This window comes from Prionailurus viverrinus, chromosome B3 (assembly GCF_022837055.1).
Source record: "Prionailurus viverrinus isolate Anna chromosome B3, UM_Priviv_1.0, whole genome shotgun sequence".
In the NCBI taxonomy this organism is placed as follows: domain Eukaryota; kingdom Metazoa; phylum Chordata; class Mammalia; order Carnivora; family Felidae; genus Prionailurus; species Prionailurus viverrinus.
Window position 1 is genome coordinate 56,466,476 of NC_062566.1, and position 18,911 is coordinate 56,485,386.

Below are 18,911 nucleotides of genomic sequence, written 5' to 3' on the forward strand. Positions count from 1 at the left end.
TTTCAGGTGTGTGGGGTGGGGAATATTTTTCCCTCTACCCGTTTTAGGTCCGTTGGGTGGGAATATGTAAATTGGACTGACAAAAGACAGATTAACAAAAGAATGACAAGTGTATTAACATGTGTATTACACATACACATGGAAACATTTAGTGATGGGTAGCTGAAAGGGCTGGTTGGAATTTGGGCTTATATAGCATCTTAACAAATGAACAAACAATTTTTAAAGAAGCAATAAGGCAAGGGAAAAGGACTTAGAGTTTCTAGGATGGCAAACTGCTAGAAGACACACACATGGGAAACTAATGGAATAAGGACTAGTTAGTAAAGTTTGTTAGTAGATTGCTCTGGTGTCCTCTGTGGGCCGCTGAGGGTCTAGTGTTGTCTCCAACTAATTAAATCCTGTCCTTGGTAGAGAGGGAGTAGAGGGACACCTGTGTAAATGTATGCTCTGTTTTTAGGCAAATTGGAGGGCAGAGAGCTTTTCTTGTACCTGTTTCTTCTCAGTTGCCTTCAGCTCAAAATAATCCCTGTACAAAAGTGGCAGATTTTGGGGTGGCCTATTCTGCTACCCTTTACCTTATTCTGCTACTCTTCTGCTACCCTTGAAATAGGAAAAGAGGAAGGCACCTGGTTAGAAGAGAAACCAAAAGTCAAAGTAGAGGGTTTATGAAAGAGAGAGAGGGGAAGAGAAAATCCCAAGCAGGCCCCACACTGCTACCACAGAACCTGACGTGAGGCTTCAAACCATAAATGTGAGATCATGACCTGAGCTGAAGTCAAGAGCCGGACGCTTAACTGACTGAACCACCCAGGTGCCCCTAAAAATTTCTGTCTTAATTTCTACCCTGGTAAACATTGATAACTACAACCCATATTAAAGTTTTGGGATTCTCCATAATTTTTAAGGTTGTGAAGGAGTCTTGACACCAAAAAATTTGAGAACCTCAGTCCTAGATAAGTCTCCCTTTGAGGAGAATTGGTAGAAGTTTTAAAATAAAGCTCTTTTCAAATATAGAGTTCTGTATCAAGTGTGAAGTGGCTGGTTTTTTTTTTTCTTGTGAAATATAATGGCAGAATACAGGACAAATTTCTGAATCTCTTGAATCTCCAGAGTCCCTTCATCTCCTTTGCTGAGGGACAGGTGGAAAAAGTAAGACCAGCTTTGGTGGTGTGGGCCCCACTAGTTGTGGGGAGCAGCCCGGGGTCAGCAGCCTGAATAGTCTCTTCACAAGCTGGGAGACAGATAGAGTGTAGGCTCAGCACACGGGCTTTCCAGTCAGCCCTGAGTTTGCTTCTGGGCGCTTTCTCACTGGCTGCTACTTAACTGCTTGACCTGTCAGGTGCCTCACATATGAAATTGGAACAGTAATACCTACTTCTTGGAATAGTTGTGAGGTTTTAGAAAATATACATAAATTTTTAAACCCAGAACCCAGCACCTAGTTTTTGCTTAGTTTGTTGTTATGTCATTGTCATGATAATTATTCTCTTCTTGCCTTGTTGGTGATTTTTGAGGCTGAATATTTTTGTCATTCCCACAAAGCTAGCATGACATATTTTTGTGGTATGTAACTTTCTTCCCTTTTTGCAGCAGTGCCAACAGATGTAGAATCTCCTGAAAGTGGCAGTAAGTGTAGATGTGTTAAATTACTTTAGTTCTGGGGTTAGTATTGAGTGTTTGCTCTGTCCCGTGATGCAGGACATAGGGTAGCTGCTGGGATTTAGCTGGTCTAGATCTGAGGATGCTTTGGGCTGGGTTTCATTGCTTGGGTTCTTAAATTTGTGACTTTTTACAAACACTTAGCCGAGGTACTATATTGCAGGATAAGACCTTCAGACTCACAAGTACCTTGTAGCTTCACTGAACTTCCATCATATGATTGCCAATGCCAAGTGAAGGTGCATGAAACCCTCTGTTCTAAAATTAGAATTGAAAGTGACTTCTTATACTCAATGTGAAGAGAGCTCTCTAGTGTAGATCTCTAGCTTCTAGTCTTTTAGGAATTTGTAGATTCATGTAGTAGAGCAGTATGGAGCAGCATTTTTTGTTATAGTTAAGTTTTACGTGTATCCCTGAATGTTTGTTTCTTTTCCATAGGTTGCAACAGGTTTGAAGTGACACTAGAGAAATCCAATAAAAACTTCTCCAAAAAGATTCAACAGGTAGGCAGTGATGGTGGTCACTACAAGAATATTTGACTTCTATGGGACCATGTCAAAACTAGAACTTCGGTAACATTTTTAATAACTCTGAATCCTCTGCTCTCTGTTCTCCCACTTACGCAGAGATCATGGTCCATCCGTCATGTGCCTGAGATCCTCTATAATGAGCAGAAATTGCGATTACACATAAATATAAGTCAGATTCCTGTCATTGGCATAGACTCTTTAGTCCCTTTTTTTTCCCTTAAAATTTATTCATTTTTGAGAGTGAGAGAGACAGAGCATGCGCAGGGGAGGGGCAGAGAGAGAGGGAGACACAGAATCAGAAGCAGGCTCCAGGCTCTGCGCTGTCAGCCCAGAGCCCGACGCAGGGCTCGAACTCATGGACCGCGAGATCATGACCTGAGCTGAAGTCAGATGCTCAACTGACTGAGCCACCCCTGTACCCCAAGTCCCTTTTTAGTACTGTAGTTAAATGAAGTTTTGTTAAGCCCTGTCAGAAATGTTTAATTGAGTCTAATGATTTGTTCTTTTCCAGATCCATGTGGTTTCCCAGTTTAAGATTCTGGTCAGCTTGTTAGGTAAGAAAAGGGGTTGTAGTTATATTTCATGTGTCAAAAAATAAAAACTGTGACCTGACTAACTCTTTCATGGTTAATTTGAGAGTCAGTGAAACTGACCTATGCCACACCAGACACAGCAGGGTACACGAATATTAAAGACAACAGCATCTCTCATAAACTTGAGCTCTGTCCTCCAAGGAGTGCTGTTCATTCATTCAGTCACAGATATTTATTGATATTGAGCAGATATTTATTGAGCTCTGCCCTAGGCATTGGGGATACCAAATTGAAAGAGACATCGTTTCTGTCTTTGAGTTTATGTTCTGATTGTAAAGACTGAAATGACAGAAAATAATCATGATTCAGTGTGATAAGTTACAATGGAAACTTATAAAAAATGTTGTGGATATTAGTAATGGGAGTGACAGCATCATCTAGTGGATGATTAGGATTTTGATAGGAAAGGAGAAGTAGGCAGAGCATTTTAAGCAGAGGTCCTGCAGTCTGACCAGACTTAGGATGTGTGGTGAAGAGTGACACAGTGACAAGAGATAGGGGAGAGACAGATCAAGGCCAGACTATTCAGGCCTTGTTTGAAAAGCCATAGATTCAATTGAAGGCAGCCAGTGAGGCCTTTTATTGGCAACAAAGAACTAGAAACTTGCCTCACGTTTGTACTGTTCAGCCCAGGGCCCAAATGGTAGAATAATTTTAAACTTAGCTTCTAGGTTTAGAGAGGAACGTTTAAAGTAACTATGTCTTAATGAGTAAAACTAGATAGGAGGCCTGAGTGAAATTATTTTGCTTGCAGCTAGAAAAGAATTCCTCATCATGGGATCATACAAAGTCCACAGAGGATTTCCTTTCTTTTATTGAGGCCTCCTAATGGAAGTAGCTTTGAAAGCCAATTCTTGTACAAATATTGCATCACAAATTTCCAGACTTGAGGAAGACCGAGTATAAGAGGGCTTTGCTAGTGAAAGAGCTCTCTTACACAAGCCAGCCCAAATTTAAAGGAACAGAAGTGACCTCTTAAACATTTTGGAGTGTAATTCTGATAATAGATCGGAATAACTCATTGTTAGTGAAACTGAAAGATACATCTTCAACCAACATACACTTCGGTTCATCTGTTTGTTAGTTATTCATGTGTGTGGAGAATTATGATAATTTATAGGGTTATTATACTTCCTTCCAAACAGAAAATAACATTTATGTCCATGACCTGTTGACATTTCAACAAATCACTACGGTTTCAAAGGCAAAGGGAGCATCACTGTTCACATGTGACCTTGAGGTAAGTTTAGGCAAGATGAATTTTGACATTGTATTTTGATAAATACATTCTTTCCTATATTATTCCTACCATCAGATGGGAAGAATAACATGGATATCCAAACCCAGCAGAGATCCAAAGAAAATGTTTGATTTTGGATTGTATTAGAGAAATTTTCCCCTTTGTATGTGGTCTGAAGGTGAAACATTTGGATTCCCTGTGTGTGTGCTGATTAGAGCACCAGAGGAGGCAACGAACTCAGGATAAAAGCATTGGCCATGGAGGGGCATCTGGGTGGCTCAGTGGGTTAAGGTCCGACTTCAGCTCAGGTCATGATCTTGCAGTTCGTGAGTTCAGGCCCCGCATTGGATTCTGTGCTGACAGCTCAGAGCCTGGAGCCTACTTCGGATTCTGTGTGTGTCTCTCTCTCTCTCTCTCTCTCTCTCTCTCTCTCTCTCTCTTTCTGCCCCTCCCCCACTTGCATTGTGTCTCTGTCTCTCAAAAATGAATCAACATTAAAAAAAAAAAAAGCATTTGTCATGGACAAACCATTATGGGGAAAATCCAGACTTAACAGTACCATCAGTATCATGGGCATAACTATAGAACATTATATTGACCTTGTTCTGAACATATTATTGTCTTCTTTGTCTTGAGGGTGTTTTTTGTTATTCAGGAAAGACATTTCTCCTAATTTTTGCAAATTTATCCTCCTTACATTATTCAAAATCTGCCTTACCCCTCTACTCAGCTTGATCGCTTTTTAGTATTTGTGGTCTACATTGACACTGCTTTGTTTTATGTTTAGACATTTTCTTTTCCCCTGTTCCTTTAAGGATTAAAAGTGCCACTGACACATGCTGATCTCTGACCAGCAGATATTGACATCCACGAGTGAGAAACATTTAAGAAAAAAAGAGGAAGCGTTTGCATAGGTGGAGGCCTGCCCTGGGATTTTCCGTGTGAATTATGAATGTTTAAGAGATGTGCTGGGGTTGGGACCTTTGACTGGCAGCCCTCAGGGAGGAAGTGCTCTTCGGCCTGTGTTTCTAAGTACATTTTAGAAAAATGGTGTTCTTCCACCCAGCTTGTCTGGTAGGGTAAGTTTGTATTACAGGGGATTTTCAGATTCGTAGCCATTTCAAGGTAGGCAGTCTCTCATTTAGTGGTCACTCAGTCGTGGAGCCATCGTATACACATCCTCATTTGCTCTGGGTGTCTCTTCCCAGCACACAGAGACCGGTGAGGAGGTGTTGCGGATGTGTGTGGCAGTGAAAAAGAAGCTGCAGCTCTATTTCTGGAAGGACAGGGAATTTCACGAATTGCAGGTAAAGTCCATGTTGATTCACCGCTTGAAAGACTCCTGTTCAGTGATACTGAAGGTCAGGGCCTCAGTCTTGGAGTTCTCTCCAGGTGAAGGCTCTGCCATAAGTACCTGAGAGCCTCTTCATGCTCACTCATCAAGAGTCTCCTGGCCTTCAGAAGCAGTGTTTATACACATGGGTTTATTTCAGAGTGGGTTTTCACCTTTTCCAAAGGCATCTAGTCATCCAGTTCATGGGTGACTTAAATTTTTATCACAGATGATTTCCTAGCCTTGTGTTTACAGAATTGTGTTTAGATGAGGGTGAGGTTCATTTTGCAGAGTGGGCATGGAATAACAGGAAGATCATGGTTTCTTTTAACATCTTTCCATTTGAACTCTTGCTCTCTTTCCTCAGGGGGACTTTAGTGTACCAGATGTGCCCAAGTCCATGGCATGGTGTGAAAATTCTATCTGTGTGGGTTTCAAGAGAGACTACTACCTAATAAGGGTAAACTTATTATTTTGCATGTATTAGTTTACCTGGGGGACATGATTATGCACGTCTGAACTACAGGCCAAGAGACTGCCTTAAGTACCGTTTGGGCATAACAGGGCTTGTGTTTGTATATTTGGTTATATTTTATGCTTCTCAGCATCTCCACAAATAGATGTCTGAAGCTAGGCAGCATCATGAATTATCCATATCTTGTATCTAATTATTGGAACAGATCATAAGGGCTGCTTGCCTCTGTCCAACAGCATTGTCATAGACTGCCATCTTAAGGCTTCAATCCTCAAGCATTAGAAACTAACTTTAGTATTAAGCATTTTTAAGACTTGAGTTTCCTGTTGCCTAAAATCTTTTTGTATATTTATTTTTTTAATTATTTTTACTTTCTTTTTAAAATTTTGAAAGCCACATGTGTTTATTATAAAAAAATAAGGAAATATAAGGAAAATAAAGGAAATATAAATCATCCATAATCTATTGACTCAGAGACAGTTACTGTTAATCTTTGGGCATATGAACTTCTGCCTATTTACAAAGATGTCATACACATTGTTTTACAACTTTTTTTCCTTCTCCTAAGTGGTATCAATATCCACAACATTGTTTTTTTTTCCTCCAGTAGTCATACTGTATGTAGAAATGGTTGATATGCCATTCATTTCATAGCATAACCTAAACTTCTGAGCTTTATACCCCTCTCATATTCCAGACTTGGCAATTCTAGAAGTCTTTCTCTCCATCTTCACTTCTCCCCACTTCCCCACTCCCCACCATGTTAGCTCTTCATTATTTACCTAGTTAATATATCTGTTCCACATTTATGTTGTTAGAGTGTCCTCATTTTATCAGCATCAGAGTTGCAAACTCATAGAGGAGTCACTGCTCTCCAGCTGACTGATTAGCAGAATAACAGTGAGGCATTTAGGTGCCAAAAGAAGTCCATGAGGGGTAGGGATACAGAGCCTGAAGCTGGAGCGGGCTCCCTCTGACTGTCTTGAATTCTGGCATCATCTTCTCAAGGGTACAGTCTTGAGGGTGGGAAATCTTGGTTTAGACCCAAGCTATTAAAAAAATTCTTCATTTATATACATACGGTAAAATTCATTCTTTTTGATGTATAGTTCTGAGTTTTAACAGATGCCTTGAGTTGTGTAGCCACCACCATAATCAAGATTCAGAGCAGCTCCATCACCCAAAAACTGCCGTCATGCTGCCCCTCTGAAGTCAACCCCTCCTTCTCTGCCCCAGCCTCTAGTAATCACTGACCTGTTCTTCATCTTTTATAGTTTTGCCTTTTCCAGAATGTCATATAAATGGAATCCTCCCGTATGTAGCCTTTTGAATATGGCTTCTTTCACTCGGCATTATGCGTTTGACATCCATCTGTATTGTTGTGCGTGTCATTTTATTCCTCATGGCTGAGTAGTATTCCATGGTATGGATGTACTATAGTTTGTTTATTCATTCATCAGTTGAAGGACAACGTTGTTTCCAATTGTTCGCCACTATGAATAAGGCTGCTGTAAACATTTGCATACAGGTTTTCGTGTAAACATAAGTTTTTACTTCTCTTGAGCAAATACCTAAGGAATGGGATTACTGGGTTGTATGGTAAGTGTCTATTTAACTTTATAAGAAGCCAACAAACAAAATGGCTGTACCATTTTGCATTCTCACCAGCAGCGAGTGAGAGTCCCAGTCACTCTGCATCCTCGCCAGCACTTGACATTGTTAGTTGCCAGGCCAGATGCTTGTGCCTCTGTGTTAGAGAAAAAGAGAACTGGTTCTGTCATTGTGGTGACAAAATTTGTCATAACAAACTCTATAATATTTCCTTATGCCAAGCAAGGAATATTATTGGCTTCTGTAGGCTTGGAGTTATATTTGGGTTTTTCAGGCCATGTTCGTGCCTCTATCAAGAGAATGCTGGTTGATTCAATTTGTGTCTTCCTATAGGTGGATGGAAAGGGGTCCATCAAAGAGCTCTTTCCAACAGGAAAACAGCTGGAGCCGTTAGTTGCACCTCTGGCAGATGGAAAAGTGGCTGTGGGTCAGGATGATCTCACCGTGGTGCTCAATGAGGAGGGGATATGCACACAGAAATGTGCCTTGAACTGGACAGACATACCAGTGGCCATGGGTGAGACCACCATAGCTGCTGTTTCCCACCGTGGGCTGGGGTTGTGCGCCATCCTCACAGAATGGAATCCCTTTCATAGCTTCAGCATGAAACAGTGTCATTTACTCTCAGTTCCCCTTCCTATAAGTAGACAAGTTTGTAAGATCATAAAAATGGGATATTCTGGTTTTTGTAGGAAGCTGGGTTTTGCCCCTGCGGGGGAAAGAAATGAGCAGAGTTGTGTGTTTTAGGAAGTGATTGTCTACTGCTGTATATTTTTACTTCTTAGACCTTTTTGTTATACCTTCTTTTTAATGGTTTTATTGTGTCCTCTGCCAGATAGATTACATTTGGAAATTAGTGGTAATTCCTTATTTATTCCTGTAATACATGCAACTCAATATTGAAGTGTTTTTGATGTGGTGGTTATCGCTTCTGCTTTTGTAGCTTGGAGGTGCACATTGCATTTAGATGTCAGTCTCTGCCCTCCATGTTAAGGGTTTCTGCTCCTACACCTGCCTCAGGCTCTCAGCAGTGGCATTGCCTGGAAGCATGTGACCACCCTTGCAGCAATTCATTTTCAGTCAGAACAGTGAGCATTTTAAAAATAGTTACCACTGTGGAGGGGGCGTACAGACATGCCATCTTTAAAGACTCTAGCTGGGGAGGTAAAGATTCCATCTTGGATAAAGAGATAAAATAAGGCACCATTGGAGCGGTTAAATTGGATGAGCTGAGATTCAGTAGTTGAGAAAGGGGAAGTTCATTGTTCAACTTGTCAGGAAGAAGTTTCATTACATAGGTACGATTGGACTGGACCAGGCAGGGAGACTGCCCTGGCTAAAACAGGTGGCTCAAATTGTGGAGGAATAAGGATAGTGCCGGTTAGAGGCCCGTGCAAACGTCTCACAGAACAGTAGATTCCTAAATGGTAAATGTTTGGATAAAAGCATCAGGTTCTAGGGTATTTTGGTGGTGGTTAGAGATGAACGGTTCAGAAGGAAGATAAATCAAAAGGACAATATTTTATAAGGCCCGAGATTATGTATATTAACAAGTTTGAGGGGCTCAGAGCTGCGCGAGAAGCTTCGTGTGGTATTCTAGGCGGCCCTTGTTTTCCCTTCAGAAGAGGAGCTGTGGGAGAACTGATGAAGATGTGTGTAATACGCTTGAAGGATGTTTCTGATTCGCTAGTATGAGTTCCTTTGTTAGCGCCCATTGCCTTTGGCAGTGTTTCTCAGAAACAGTTCTGTGCCTTAACATACTGAGGTGGGGAGAAGGCATTCTTTCTAGGTAGGGTGGGAGAATCGCCACCGGACAGAGGAAGACTAAACTCCTTAGATGGTGTGCATTTTAAACTTCATTTATATTTCTGCTCTCAACTTTACCACTTCACCCAGGCTCCAGTCATCGTGGAACCCCCCCCTCACTGAGTGATCATCACACATGCTGTTGTCTCTTGATTTCTTCTCTGCCTGGCCCTGTCCAGCTCACATGACAAGGCCCTATTCAGTGGCACTTCCCCCTGTGAAGTCTTCCCTGATGCGCAGGCAGAATTAGTCACTTCCCCTTGTTGCTTCCAAAGCTCTTTCAGCTTTCCCTGTCATGGTACCCACACTGTCTCACTGGATACAGTTGAGCTGTCTTCTGTGCTCATGTAGGAGCCCTGTGAACCCTGGACTCATGTCTTGATCCACTTTGAGTAGGGCCTGAAACATAGCCTTTTAGGAAATGCTTGCTGAATAGGTGAATCACTGTCATTGTTGGCAATTTGTTATATATCTGCTGTATACCAGGCACTCTGCCAAGTTTTGAAGATACAAACAGATATAGACCATCTCTGTCGTCAAAGAGTTGAGGAGACTGGGCAATGATAGAGTGCTTCTATTATAGATTACCTTTTTCATTAAATTAGACCAGATTAAAGGAGAGAAATTTTACAAATTTATACAAATTAACACCAAAGGGAATTGTACTAGCTTTTAAAAAGGAGGCCAGCAAAAAAAAAAAAAGTAAAAAATCCAACACAAAACCACATTTATTTTACTTTATTTTTTTTTTGTAAGATGAAAAATACCAGCCTAATAACAGTGATGGTGTTCAAAGTGATAGAAGTATTACTTAGGCCAGGTCCCTTCTGGCTGTAAATTTTTTACTGTATTTAGAGTGTAAATTGCAAACATAATATGAAAAACTTTTTATCAGAAAATAAGTGAGGAAAATAAATTCATAGGAAGTTAGCCAGACTAAGAAACTACAAATACATTCTTTGAGATTACATTTCTTTTTGATAATGATGCCATCTAGTGGTTCATTTCTTACTATTTTTTTTTACATTTAAAAAATTTTCAGTTTTGTGATAAAAAATAACATAAAATCTATCACCTTAACCATTTTTAAGCATACAGTTCAGTCATTACATATATTCATATGGTCATGCAACAGATTTCAGAATATTTTCATCTTGCGAAACTAAAACTCCGTATCTATTAAGTAACAACCCATTTCTCTCTCCCTCAGCCCTTGGCAACCACTCCTCTACTTTCTAGATACCTCACATCAGTGGTAGAAAACTGCTACCCTGAGAATGCCATCCAGCTGCCTTCTCTGTAACCATTAAGCATATTAAGCATCAGGTGGAGTGTGCATCTTTTCCCTGTGAAAATCTTAAGCAGAAATAACTTTGGCCAGAAATGTGGAGTTCTTTTGTTAGCCTCATTTTAGGGAAAAAAGAAGTTACCTTCCTCCTGCCCTTCCTAAGAGAATGAAAGAAGAGGTCATGTAACCTTATTCTCCCTCTGATGCATTGTTAGGGGCAGCTGCCACTGACCTTTCTCTGGCTTAATTTTGTGACTGGTGAGAAAGGGAGCAGGTGAAGCTTTCACCCAGTCCTTTGGAGGAGATGATAGGAGTGGGATCAGGTCACTGTCAGCGAAGCTGGATGCATCCTTCTTGTGCAAGAGATTTCTCTTAGCATCACTTGGACAAAACATTTTTTCCCTTTGGATATCACAGTGTAGGATCCTGACTTGGTATTTGACTAGTGGACTATTGGGAGATCCTGTTTAAGTGCAGCTTAGAAATGGGAGCTGAAGCAGTTCATAGACCAGATCTGCAATTCAAGGTGTTCTTTCTTGTTTAGAGCACCAGCCTCCCTACATCATTGCAGTTTTGCCTCGATATGTGGAGATCCGAACATTCGAACCGAGGCTTCTGGTCCAGAGTATTGAATTGCAAAGGCCCCGCTTCATTACCTCGGGAGGGTAAGGAATTTCTTTTTTTACTGTAGCTGCCATATTGCAAAGCTTTAAAATCACCTATGTCATCATAAAGCCTGTGCCCTTTTGCTGATACTCTTATTCCTGCCCCCAGATCAAATATTATCTATGTGGCCAGCAATCATTTTGTTTGGAGACTCATTCCTGTCCCCATGGCAACCCAAATCCAACAGCTTCTCCAGGACAAGCAGTTTGAACTGGCTCTACAGCTTGCAGTAAGTATTGTTTCTGAGATATGGATCTGAGTCTGCCTTTCTCGTTGTTCAAAGCAGGTTTTTTTGGTTTAGATGTTTATATTTGGTTTAGACTGGTAGAATAAGCACAGAGCTCAAAGTTAGGAGACTTGGATTTGGGATCTGATGCTGCCATAAACTCTAAAGAATTTCACATTTTCAGTTTGCTTATCTGTAAAATGGAGAAGAATGCCAAATATCTCCTAGAATTAATAAGACAATAAAATAATTTAATAGATACGTTACAGCCTTGAAAAATTAAAGACAGTGCAGGTATTAAAGTAACAATTAAAAATGTAAGACCGCAGTCTGGTTAAATGCAACAACTGGAGGGCCACTCAAAATCCCTTTCAACAGTAGTTCCCCTGTGTTTGGATAGGCAGGCCTTCTTCAGGTATTCTGAAACCACCTCATGTTGCTGCATTTGAGAAGGCTGCACTCTTTATGGCTGCCACTGTCCTTGAATGTTTCCATGGGATATTGTTCATAGCCGAGGTTCATAGCCAAGTAGTAACCATGCTCTTATTTTGGTGTTTCTCTCATTGCCGACTTTTGGAGACTGATCTCTGAGATTTGTCTTATTCTTTTAAACATCCCCAGTGGTGATTATTGTCTGTAGAGAGTGGATTTGAGTTTAGGAAACAACCAAAGATTATTCCGATCCTACTCATTAAATTAATTTAGTAAAAGAGATTTTTATGAAGATAGTATTTTAAAAGCTTACTTTTTAGAGTATCTTGTCAGTTCTTTCTGAAAGGAAAGCAGTGGTTGCATGTTTTGGAATTTATGTTTGTAGTCACATGTGGTAGATACTTTTGAGAAGTAACATTCATCTTGGATATACATGTTCTGGATTTAAAACAAAAATCCCGTCTTAATAGTTAGGCATGTTTAATATCCCATAAAGAATGTTTCTTTCTTAGGGCATTTAATGTCAACATCTTACTAATTTTTTTTTTTTTTTTTTTTTTTTTGCCACCTATGCATTGCCCTCCGTTATTTTATTTTCATTTTTAAAATAATGAATACCCATGAATCCACCATCTTACCCAAGAAAAATAACTTATATAACCTATATGTTCCTCCCCATCCCATCCCTCTACCTTCCCTCGAGACATAGCCATTACCCTAAATTTGTATTTATCACGCCCGTTAAAAATGTGTTTCTTGTTGAAAAATCTCAAATAAACAACCTAACTTTACACTTAAAGGAGCTAGAAAAAGAACAAACAAAATCCCAAACCAGTAGTAGGAAGGAAATAATAAAGATTAGAGCAGAAATAAATGAAATAGAAACTAAAAAACAATAAAACAAATCAATGAAACTAGGAGCTGGTTCTTTGAAAAGATCATCAAAATTGATAAACCATTAGCCAAAGTCATCAAAAAAGAGAGGACTCCAATAAATGAAATAAGGAAGAGGAGAATTAACAATCGACAACACAGAAATGCGAAGGATTATAAGAAAATTATGAAAAATTCTATGCCAACAAATTGGACAAATAAAAGAAATGGATAAATTCCTAGAAACATTTAACCTCCCAAGACTGAATCAAGAAGAAATAGAAAATTTGAACAGACTGATTATCAGCAGTGAAATTGCATTAGTAATCAAAAAACTTCCCGGGGTGCCTGAGTGGCTCAGTTGGTTGAGTGTCCAACACTTGATTTCGGCTCAGGTCATGATCCCAGGGTTGTGGGATTAGCCGTGCCTCAGGCTCCATGCTGAGTGTGGAGCCTGCTTAGGATTTCCTTTTTCTCTCCCTCTTTCTCCCACTCTGCCCCTCTCCCTTACTTGCTTGCACACTCTCTCTCTAAAATTAAAAAACAAACAAACAAAAAACCTCCCAAAAAACAAAAGTCTAGGACCAGATGGCTTCACAGGTGAATTCTACCGAACATTTAGAGAAGAGTTAATACATATTCTTCTCAAACTATTTGAAAAAAACAGAAAAGGAGGGAAACCTTCCAAATCCATTCTATGAGGCCATTACCCTGATACCACAACCAGATAAAGACACTACAAAAAAAAAAAAGAGAGAGAGAGAGAGAGAACTACAGGCCAGTATCCCTGATGAACACAGATGTAAAAATTCTCAATAAAATACCAGCTAACTGAATCCAACAGTACTTTGAAAATCATTCACCACAATCAAGTGGGATTTCTTCCTGGGTTGCAAGGGTGGTTGAATATTTGCAAATTAATCAATGTGTTATGTCACATCAAGAGAAAGGATAAAGAACCATATGATCATTTGAGTAGACACAGAAAAAGCATTTGCCAAAGTACAGTTTCCATTCATAAAAAACTCTCAACAGAATAGGTTTAGAGGGACTGTACCTCAATATCATATATGAAGAACCCACAGCTAATATCATCCTTAATGGGAAAAAAAACTGAGAGCCTTTTCCCTAAGGTCAGGAACAAGGTGAGGTTGTCCACTCTCACTGCTTTGTTCAACATAGTACTGGAAGTCCTAGCCATAGAAGTCAGACAACAAAAAGAAATAAAGGCATCCAAATCAGTATGAAAGAAGTAAAAGTATCACTGTTTACAGATGACATGATACTGTATATAGAAAACCCAAAAGATTCCACCAAGAAACTGCTTGAATTGATAAATGAATTCAGTAAAGTTTCAGGATGCAAAATCAGTCTACAGAAATCTGTTACATTTCTACACACTAATAATGAAATAGAGGAAAGAGAAATTAAGAAAACAATCCCATTTACAATTGCACCAAAAATAATAAAATACCTAGGAATAAACTTAACCAAGGAGGTGAAAGGTCTGTACTCTGAAAACTATAAAACACTGATGAAAGAAATTGACAATGACACAAACAAATGGAAAGGTATTCCATCCTCATTAACTGGAAGAACAAATGTTAAAATGTCCATTCTATCCAAAGTAATCTATAGACTTAATGCAATCTCTATAAAAATACCAATAGCATTTTCCACAGAACTAGAACAAACAATTCTAAAATTTGTATGGAACCACAAAAGACCCTAAATAGCCAAAGCAATTTTGAAAAAGAGGAAGAAATGAAACTGGAGGTATCACAATCCTAGATTTCAAGATATGCTACAAAGCTGTATTAACAAAAGCACTATAATACACACAAAAAAACAGACACATAGATAAATGGAACAGAATAGAGAGCCCAGAAATAAACCCATGATTATATGGTCAATTACTCTTCAACAAAAGAGGCAAGAATATACAATGGGTAAAAAACAATCTCTTCAAAAAATGGTGGTGGAAAAACTAGGCAACAGCATGCAAAAGATTGAAACTGGACCCCTTTCTTACACTATACACAAAAAATAAGGTCAAAATGGATTAAAGACCTAAATGTGAGACCTGAAATCATAAAAATCCTAGAAGAACACAGGCAGTAATTTCTCTGAAATCAATCATAGCAATATTTTTCTAGATATGTCTCCTTGGGCAAGGGAAACAAGCAAAAACAAACTATTGGGACTATATCAAAATAAAAAGCTGCTGCACAACAAAGGAAACAGTCAACAAAACTAAAAGACAACCTACTAAATGAAAGAAGATACTTGCAAATGACATACCTGATAAAGGATTAGTATCCAAAATATATAAAGAACTGATATAACTCAACACCCAAAAAATAATCCAATTTAAAAATGGACAGAGGGGCGCCTGGGTGGCGCAGTCGGTTAAGCGTCCGACTTCAGCCAGGTCACGATCTCGCGGTCTGTGAGTTCGAGCCCCGCGTCGGGCTCTGGGCTGATGGCTCGGAGCCTGGAGCCTGTTTCCGATCCTGTGTCTCCCTCTCTCTCTGCCCCTTCCCCGTTCATGCTCTGTCTCTCTCTGTCCCAAAAATAAATAAACGTTGGAAAAAAAAAAAAATTAAAAAAAAAAAAATGGACAGAAAGCATGAACAGACATTCTCCAGAGAAGCCATACAGATGGCCAGCAGACATTTGAAAAGATGCTCAACATCACTCCTCATCAGGGAAATGCAAATTAAAACCACAATGAGATGATACATCATACCTGTCAGAATGGCTAAAATCAACAACATAAGAAACAAGTGTTGGTGAGGATGTGGAGAAAAACTGGAGCCTTCATGCACTGTTGTGGGAATGCAAATTGGTATAGCTACTGTGGAAAACAGTATGAAGTTTCCTCAAAAAATTAAAAATAGAACTATTATATGATCCAGTAATTCAACTACTGGAATTTACTCAAAGAACACAAAAACACTGATTCTAAAAGATATATGGACCCCTGTGTTTATTGCATTATTTACAGTAGTCAAGATAGGGAAGCAATGTAAGTGTCCATTGATAGATGAGTGGATGAAGAAGATGTGGTGTATATACACAGTGGAATATTTTTCAGCCATAAAAAGAATGAAATCTTGCCATTTGCAACAACATGGAGGGATCTAGAGAGTATAATGCTAAGTGAAATAAGTCAGTCAGAGAAAGACAAATACCATATGATTCCACTTATATGTGGAATTTAAGAAGCAAAAGACCAAAGAAAAAAAGAGACAAACCACAAAAACAGATTCTTAACTATAGAGAACAAACTGGTAGTTATCAGAAGGGTGGGTAGATGAGGGAAAATAAGTGAAAGGGATTAAGAGTATCATGGGGTGCCTGGGTGGCTCAGTTGGTTAAGCATCAGACTCTTGATTTTGGCTCATGTCATGATCTCACAGTTCATGAGATTGAGCCCTGTGTGAGCACGGAGACTGCTTGAGATTCTCTCTGTCCCTCCCATACGTATGTGTGCATCTATGTACTCTCTAGTAAATAAACATTTTTAAAAAAGAGTACACATATCGTGATGAGCACTGAGTATTCTATAGAATTGTCAACTCACCATATTGTACACCTGAAACTAATATAATACTACGTTAATTGTACTGGAAGTAAATTTTAAATGTTTTTTTATTATTATTTTTTTATTTTTAGAGAGTGCAAGTGGGGAGAGTGGCAAAGGGAAAGAGAGAGAGAGAGAAAAGAGAAAGAAAGAATCCCAAGCAGGCTCCACACTCATTGCAGAGCCCAATGTGAGGCTCAATCCCACAACCCTAAGATCATGACCTGAGCTGAAATCAAGAGTCGGATGTTCAGCCGACTGAGCCACCCAGGCATCCCTGTACTGGAATTAAATTTAAAAATTCCTTTTAAGTTTATTTATTTATTTAGAGAGTTAGAGAGCATGAGCAGGGAGACGCAGAGAGAAAGAGAGAGAGAGATTGCAAAGCAGGCTCAGCACTATTAGCGTGGAACCGGATGTGGGGCTTGAACTCACGAACTGTGAGATCATGACCTGAGCCGAAACCAAGAGTCAGACGCTTAACTGACTGAGCCAGCCAGGCGCCCCTGTAATTAAATTTTAAGAAGTTGCTTCTTGTTTAATCATTTACATATATCTGTGTGCTAGAATATGTATTTAGTTTTTGAACTTTAAAGGGTATGATGCAGCACATAGCTTTTTTAGTATCTTATTTTTCTCCACAGGAAGATCTTGGGTCTTTTCAGTGATCTTCCTGCTGTAGTGGAGAAGGTAGAAGTGGGTTTCCATTTTTCCTTCTCTTTTCTAGACTTGTGCTTAGTAGGTATCGTGTGCTGTGATGAAAGAAGGTTGGTTAATACCATCTTCGCTCTTGAGGAACCTATTTTTTCTGTAAAGAAATTAAAGAACTACATGAAACTTTCAGAGGACAATTAACATACTAAAGTTTTTACCATTGACAAAACGTGGAGCAAAATTTTAGCCAAGGGACAGTTCCCTGTGGGTTGGACACGGCATCCCCAGGTTGGACCCTTTCTGAATAGATCAGAATCAGGTGAGGAAACAGAGAATGCTAAGAGCCTGAGGAAGTTGAAGAAGTGAAAACAAGTGTGGAAACCGTTTGGAGCCCATCCTGACTGGAGCAGAGAGTGATGCTTGAATGTCTGGGAATAATCCAGATAAGGAGGCTGTGCCAGGTGTTGAAAGCCTGTAAAGCACCCAAGAGGGCTTAGACCAGGTGTGGCTGCATGGTGATGGTGGTCTAGACAAGGCAATTGATGGCACAAGGAAAGGAAAAGAAGGGAAAAATGAAAAGACAGTTTGAAGGAAGAAATTAAACCTAAAGATGGGTTTAAAAGAATATAAGGGGAATGAAGGGTTATAAGGGAGAAACAAAAATAATAAATAGCTTACTGTGAACAGCACCTGTCCCTACTGTGCCAGCTACGTTAAATGTCCTTTGATCCTTGAGCATGCCTGGGTTCCCTCTGTCACATTAGGGCCTTACACACGTGCTGTCCTCTTTGCTGGGAAAACACACTCTTCTTCCCTTCCATCTGTCAGCTGCCCAGACTCTCCTGGTTAACTCCAGCTCAGCCTATGTCTTAGTCCACATTCCTCTTGGTGTCCTTCTCAGACCCACTGCTCAGACTAGACTAGATACCCCTCCCATGTGCTTCTGTCATCACTCACCCTGTTTTGTTTTGGTTTCGATTTTTTTGTGTTTTTAAACTAAACTCTAGACTTGACTCAGATTTCACCAGTTTTTCCATTAACGTAACGCCCTTTTTCTGTTCCAGTTTCAAGTCCAGAAATCACGTTGTATTTAGCTGTTGTATGTCTTCAGTGACCTCTGATATGTGACAATTTCTTAATCTTTCCTTATTTTTCATGACCTTGACAATTTTCAGGAATACGGGTCACACATATTTTGTGGAAACCCAGTTATATTTTAATTACATAATTTCTTCTCAGTCTTTTGGTTAGAATATCAGGGCAGTCTGTGAGGGCAGATGCCATGTGGCTGTCTTATACACTTTGGTATGTGGACCTCACAGGGTGTGTCTAATACCTAGTATATACTGAATAAATATTTGGTGAGTGAGTGAACTCTTACCTATTCTGCTGTCTTACTAGGAAATGAAAGATGATTCTGACAGTGAAAAGCAGCAACAGATCCATCACATTAAGAACTTGTATGCCTTCAACCTCTTCTGCCAGAAGCGTTTTGATGAGTCCATGCAGGTCTTTGCTAAGCTTGGCACAGGTAACAAGCGGGTCTGGCCCTGGGATAAGGACTTCATGGAGGGAAGGGAAACTGGAAAGCACAGAAGAAGTGATACTAGACATCTGAGACCAGTGCTCATATCAATTGATCCTCATGCCTCACAGGATCTGGTGGGTGACCACAGGTTATATATTTACAGCCCTCATCTTGTGTATCTGGTCTCACCCATAAACACAGACTTCCAGTTGCCCACAGTGGTTTACCCTTGCCATTAGAGAAAGAAAACAGAAAGTAATTCAAGTGAACAAGTGTATATTCAGTCATCTAGTATTTATTGAATGCTGTTCTAGGCAAAAGTCCCTGACCTGAGCTTAGTAGGATTAAACAGTAGGTTACTTTTGAGAGTCACACAAGGCAGTGCTGCAAAGCCCTTCCTGTTCTCAG

General features: G+C 39.7%; 1 protein-coding gene across 2 annotated transcripts in view; it reads left to right on the forward strand.

The window, feature by feature from the left end:
* The window catches only part of VPS39 (VPS39 subunit of HOPS complex), a 46,832-nt gene that overhangs the window by 9,421 nt on the left and 18,500 nt on the right, over positions 1 to 18,911 (forward strand). For both annotated transcript variants that reach the window (XM_047862598.1, XM_047862599.1), the window contains exons 3-11: positions 2,101 to 2,165; positions 2,704 to 2,746; positions 3,931 to 4,025; positions 5,234 to 5,332; positions 5,726 to 5,818; positions 7,778 to 7,961; positions 11,083 to 11,203; positions 11,313 to 11,433; positions 18,377 to 18,506. In XM_047862598.1, coding sequence (XP_047718554.1) covers positions 2,101 to 2,165; positions 2,704 to 2,746; positions 3,931 to 4,025; positions 5,234 to 5,332; positions 5,726 to 5,818; positions 7,778 to 7,961; positions 11,083 to 11,203; positions 11,313 to 11,433; positions 18,377 to 18,506 — 951 coding nt within the window. The remainder of the gene's footprint in view (positions 1 to 2,100; positions 2,166 to 2,703; positions 2,747 to 3,930; positions 4,026 to 5,233; positions 5,333 to 5,725; positions 5,819 to 7,777; positions 7,962 to 11,082; positions 11,204 to 11,312; positions 11,434 to 18,376; positions 18,507 to 18,911) is intronic.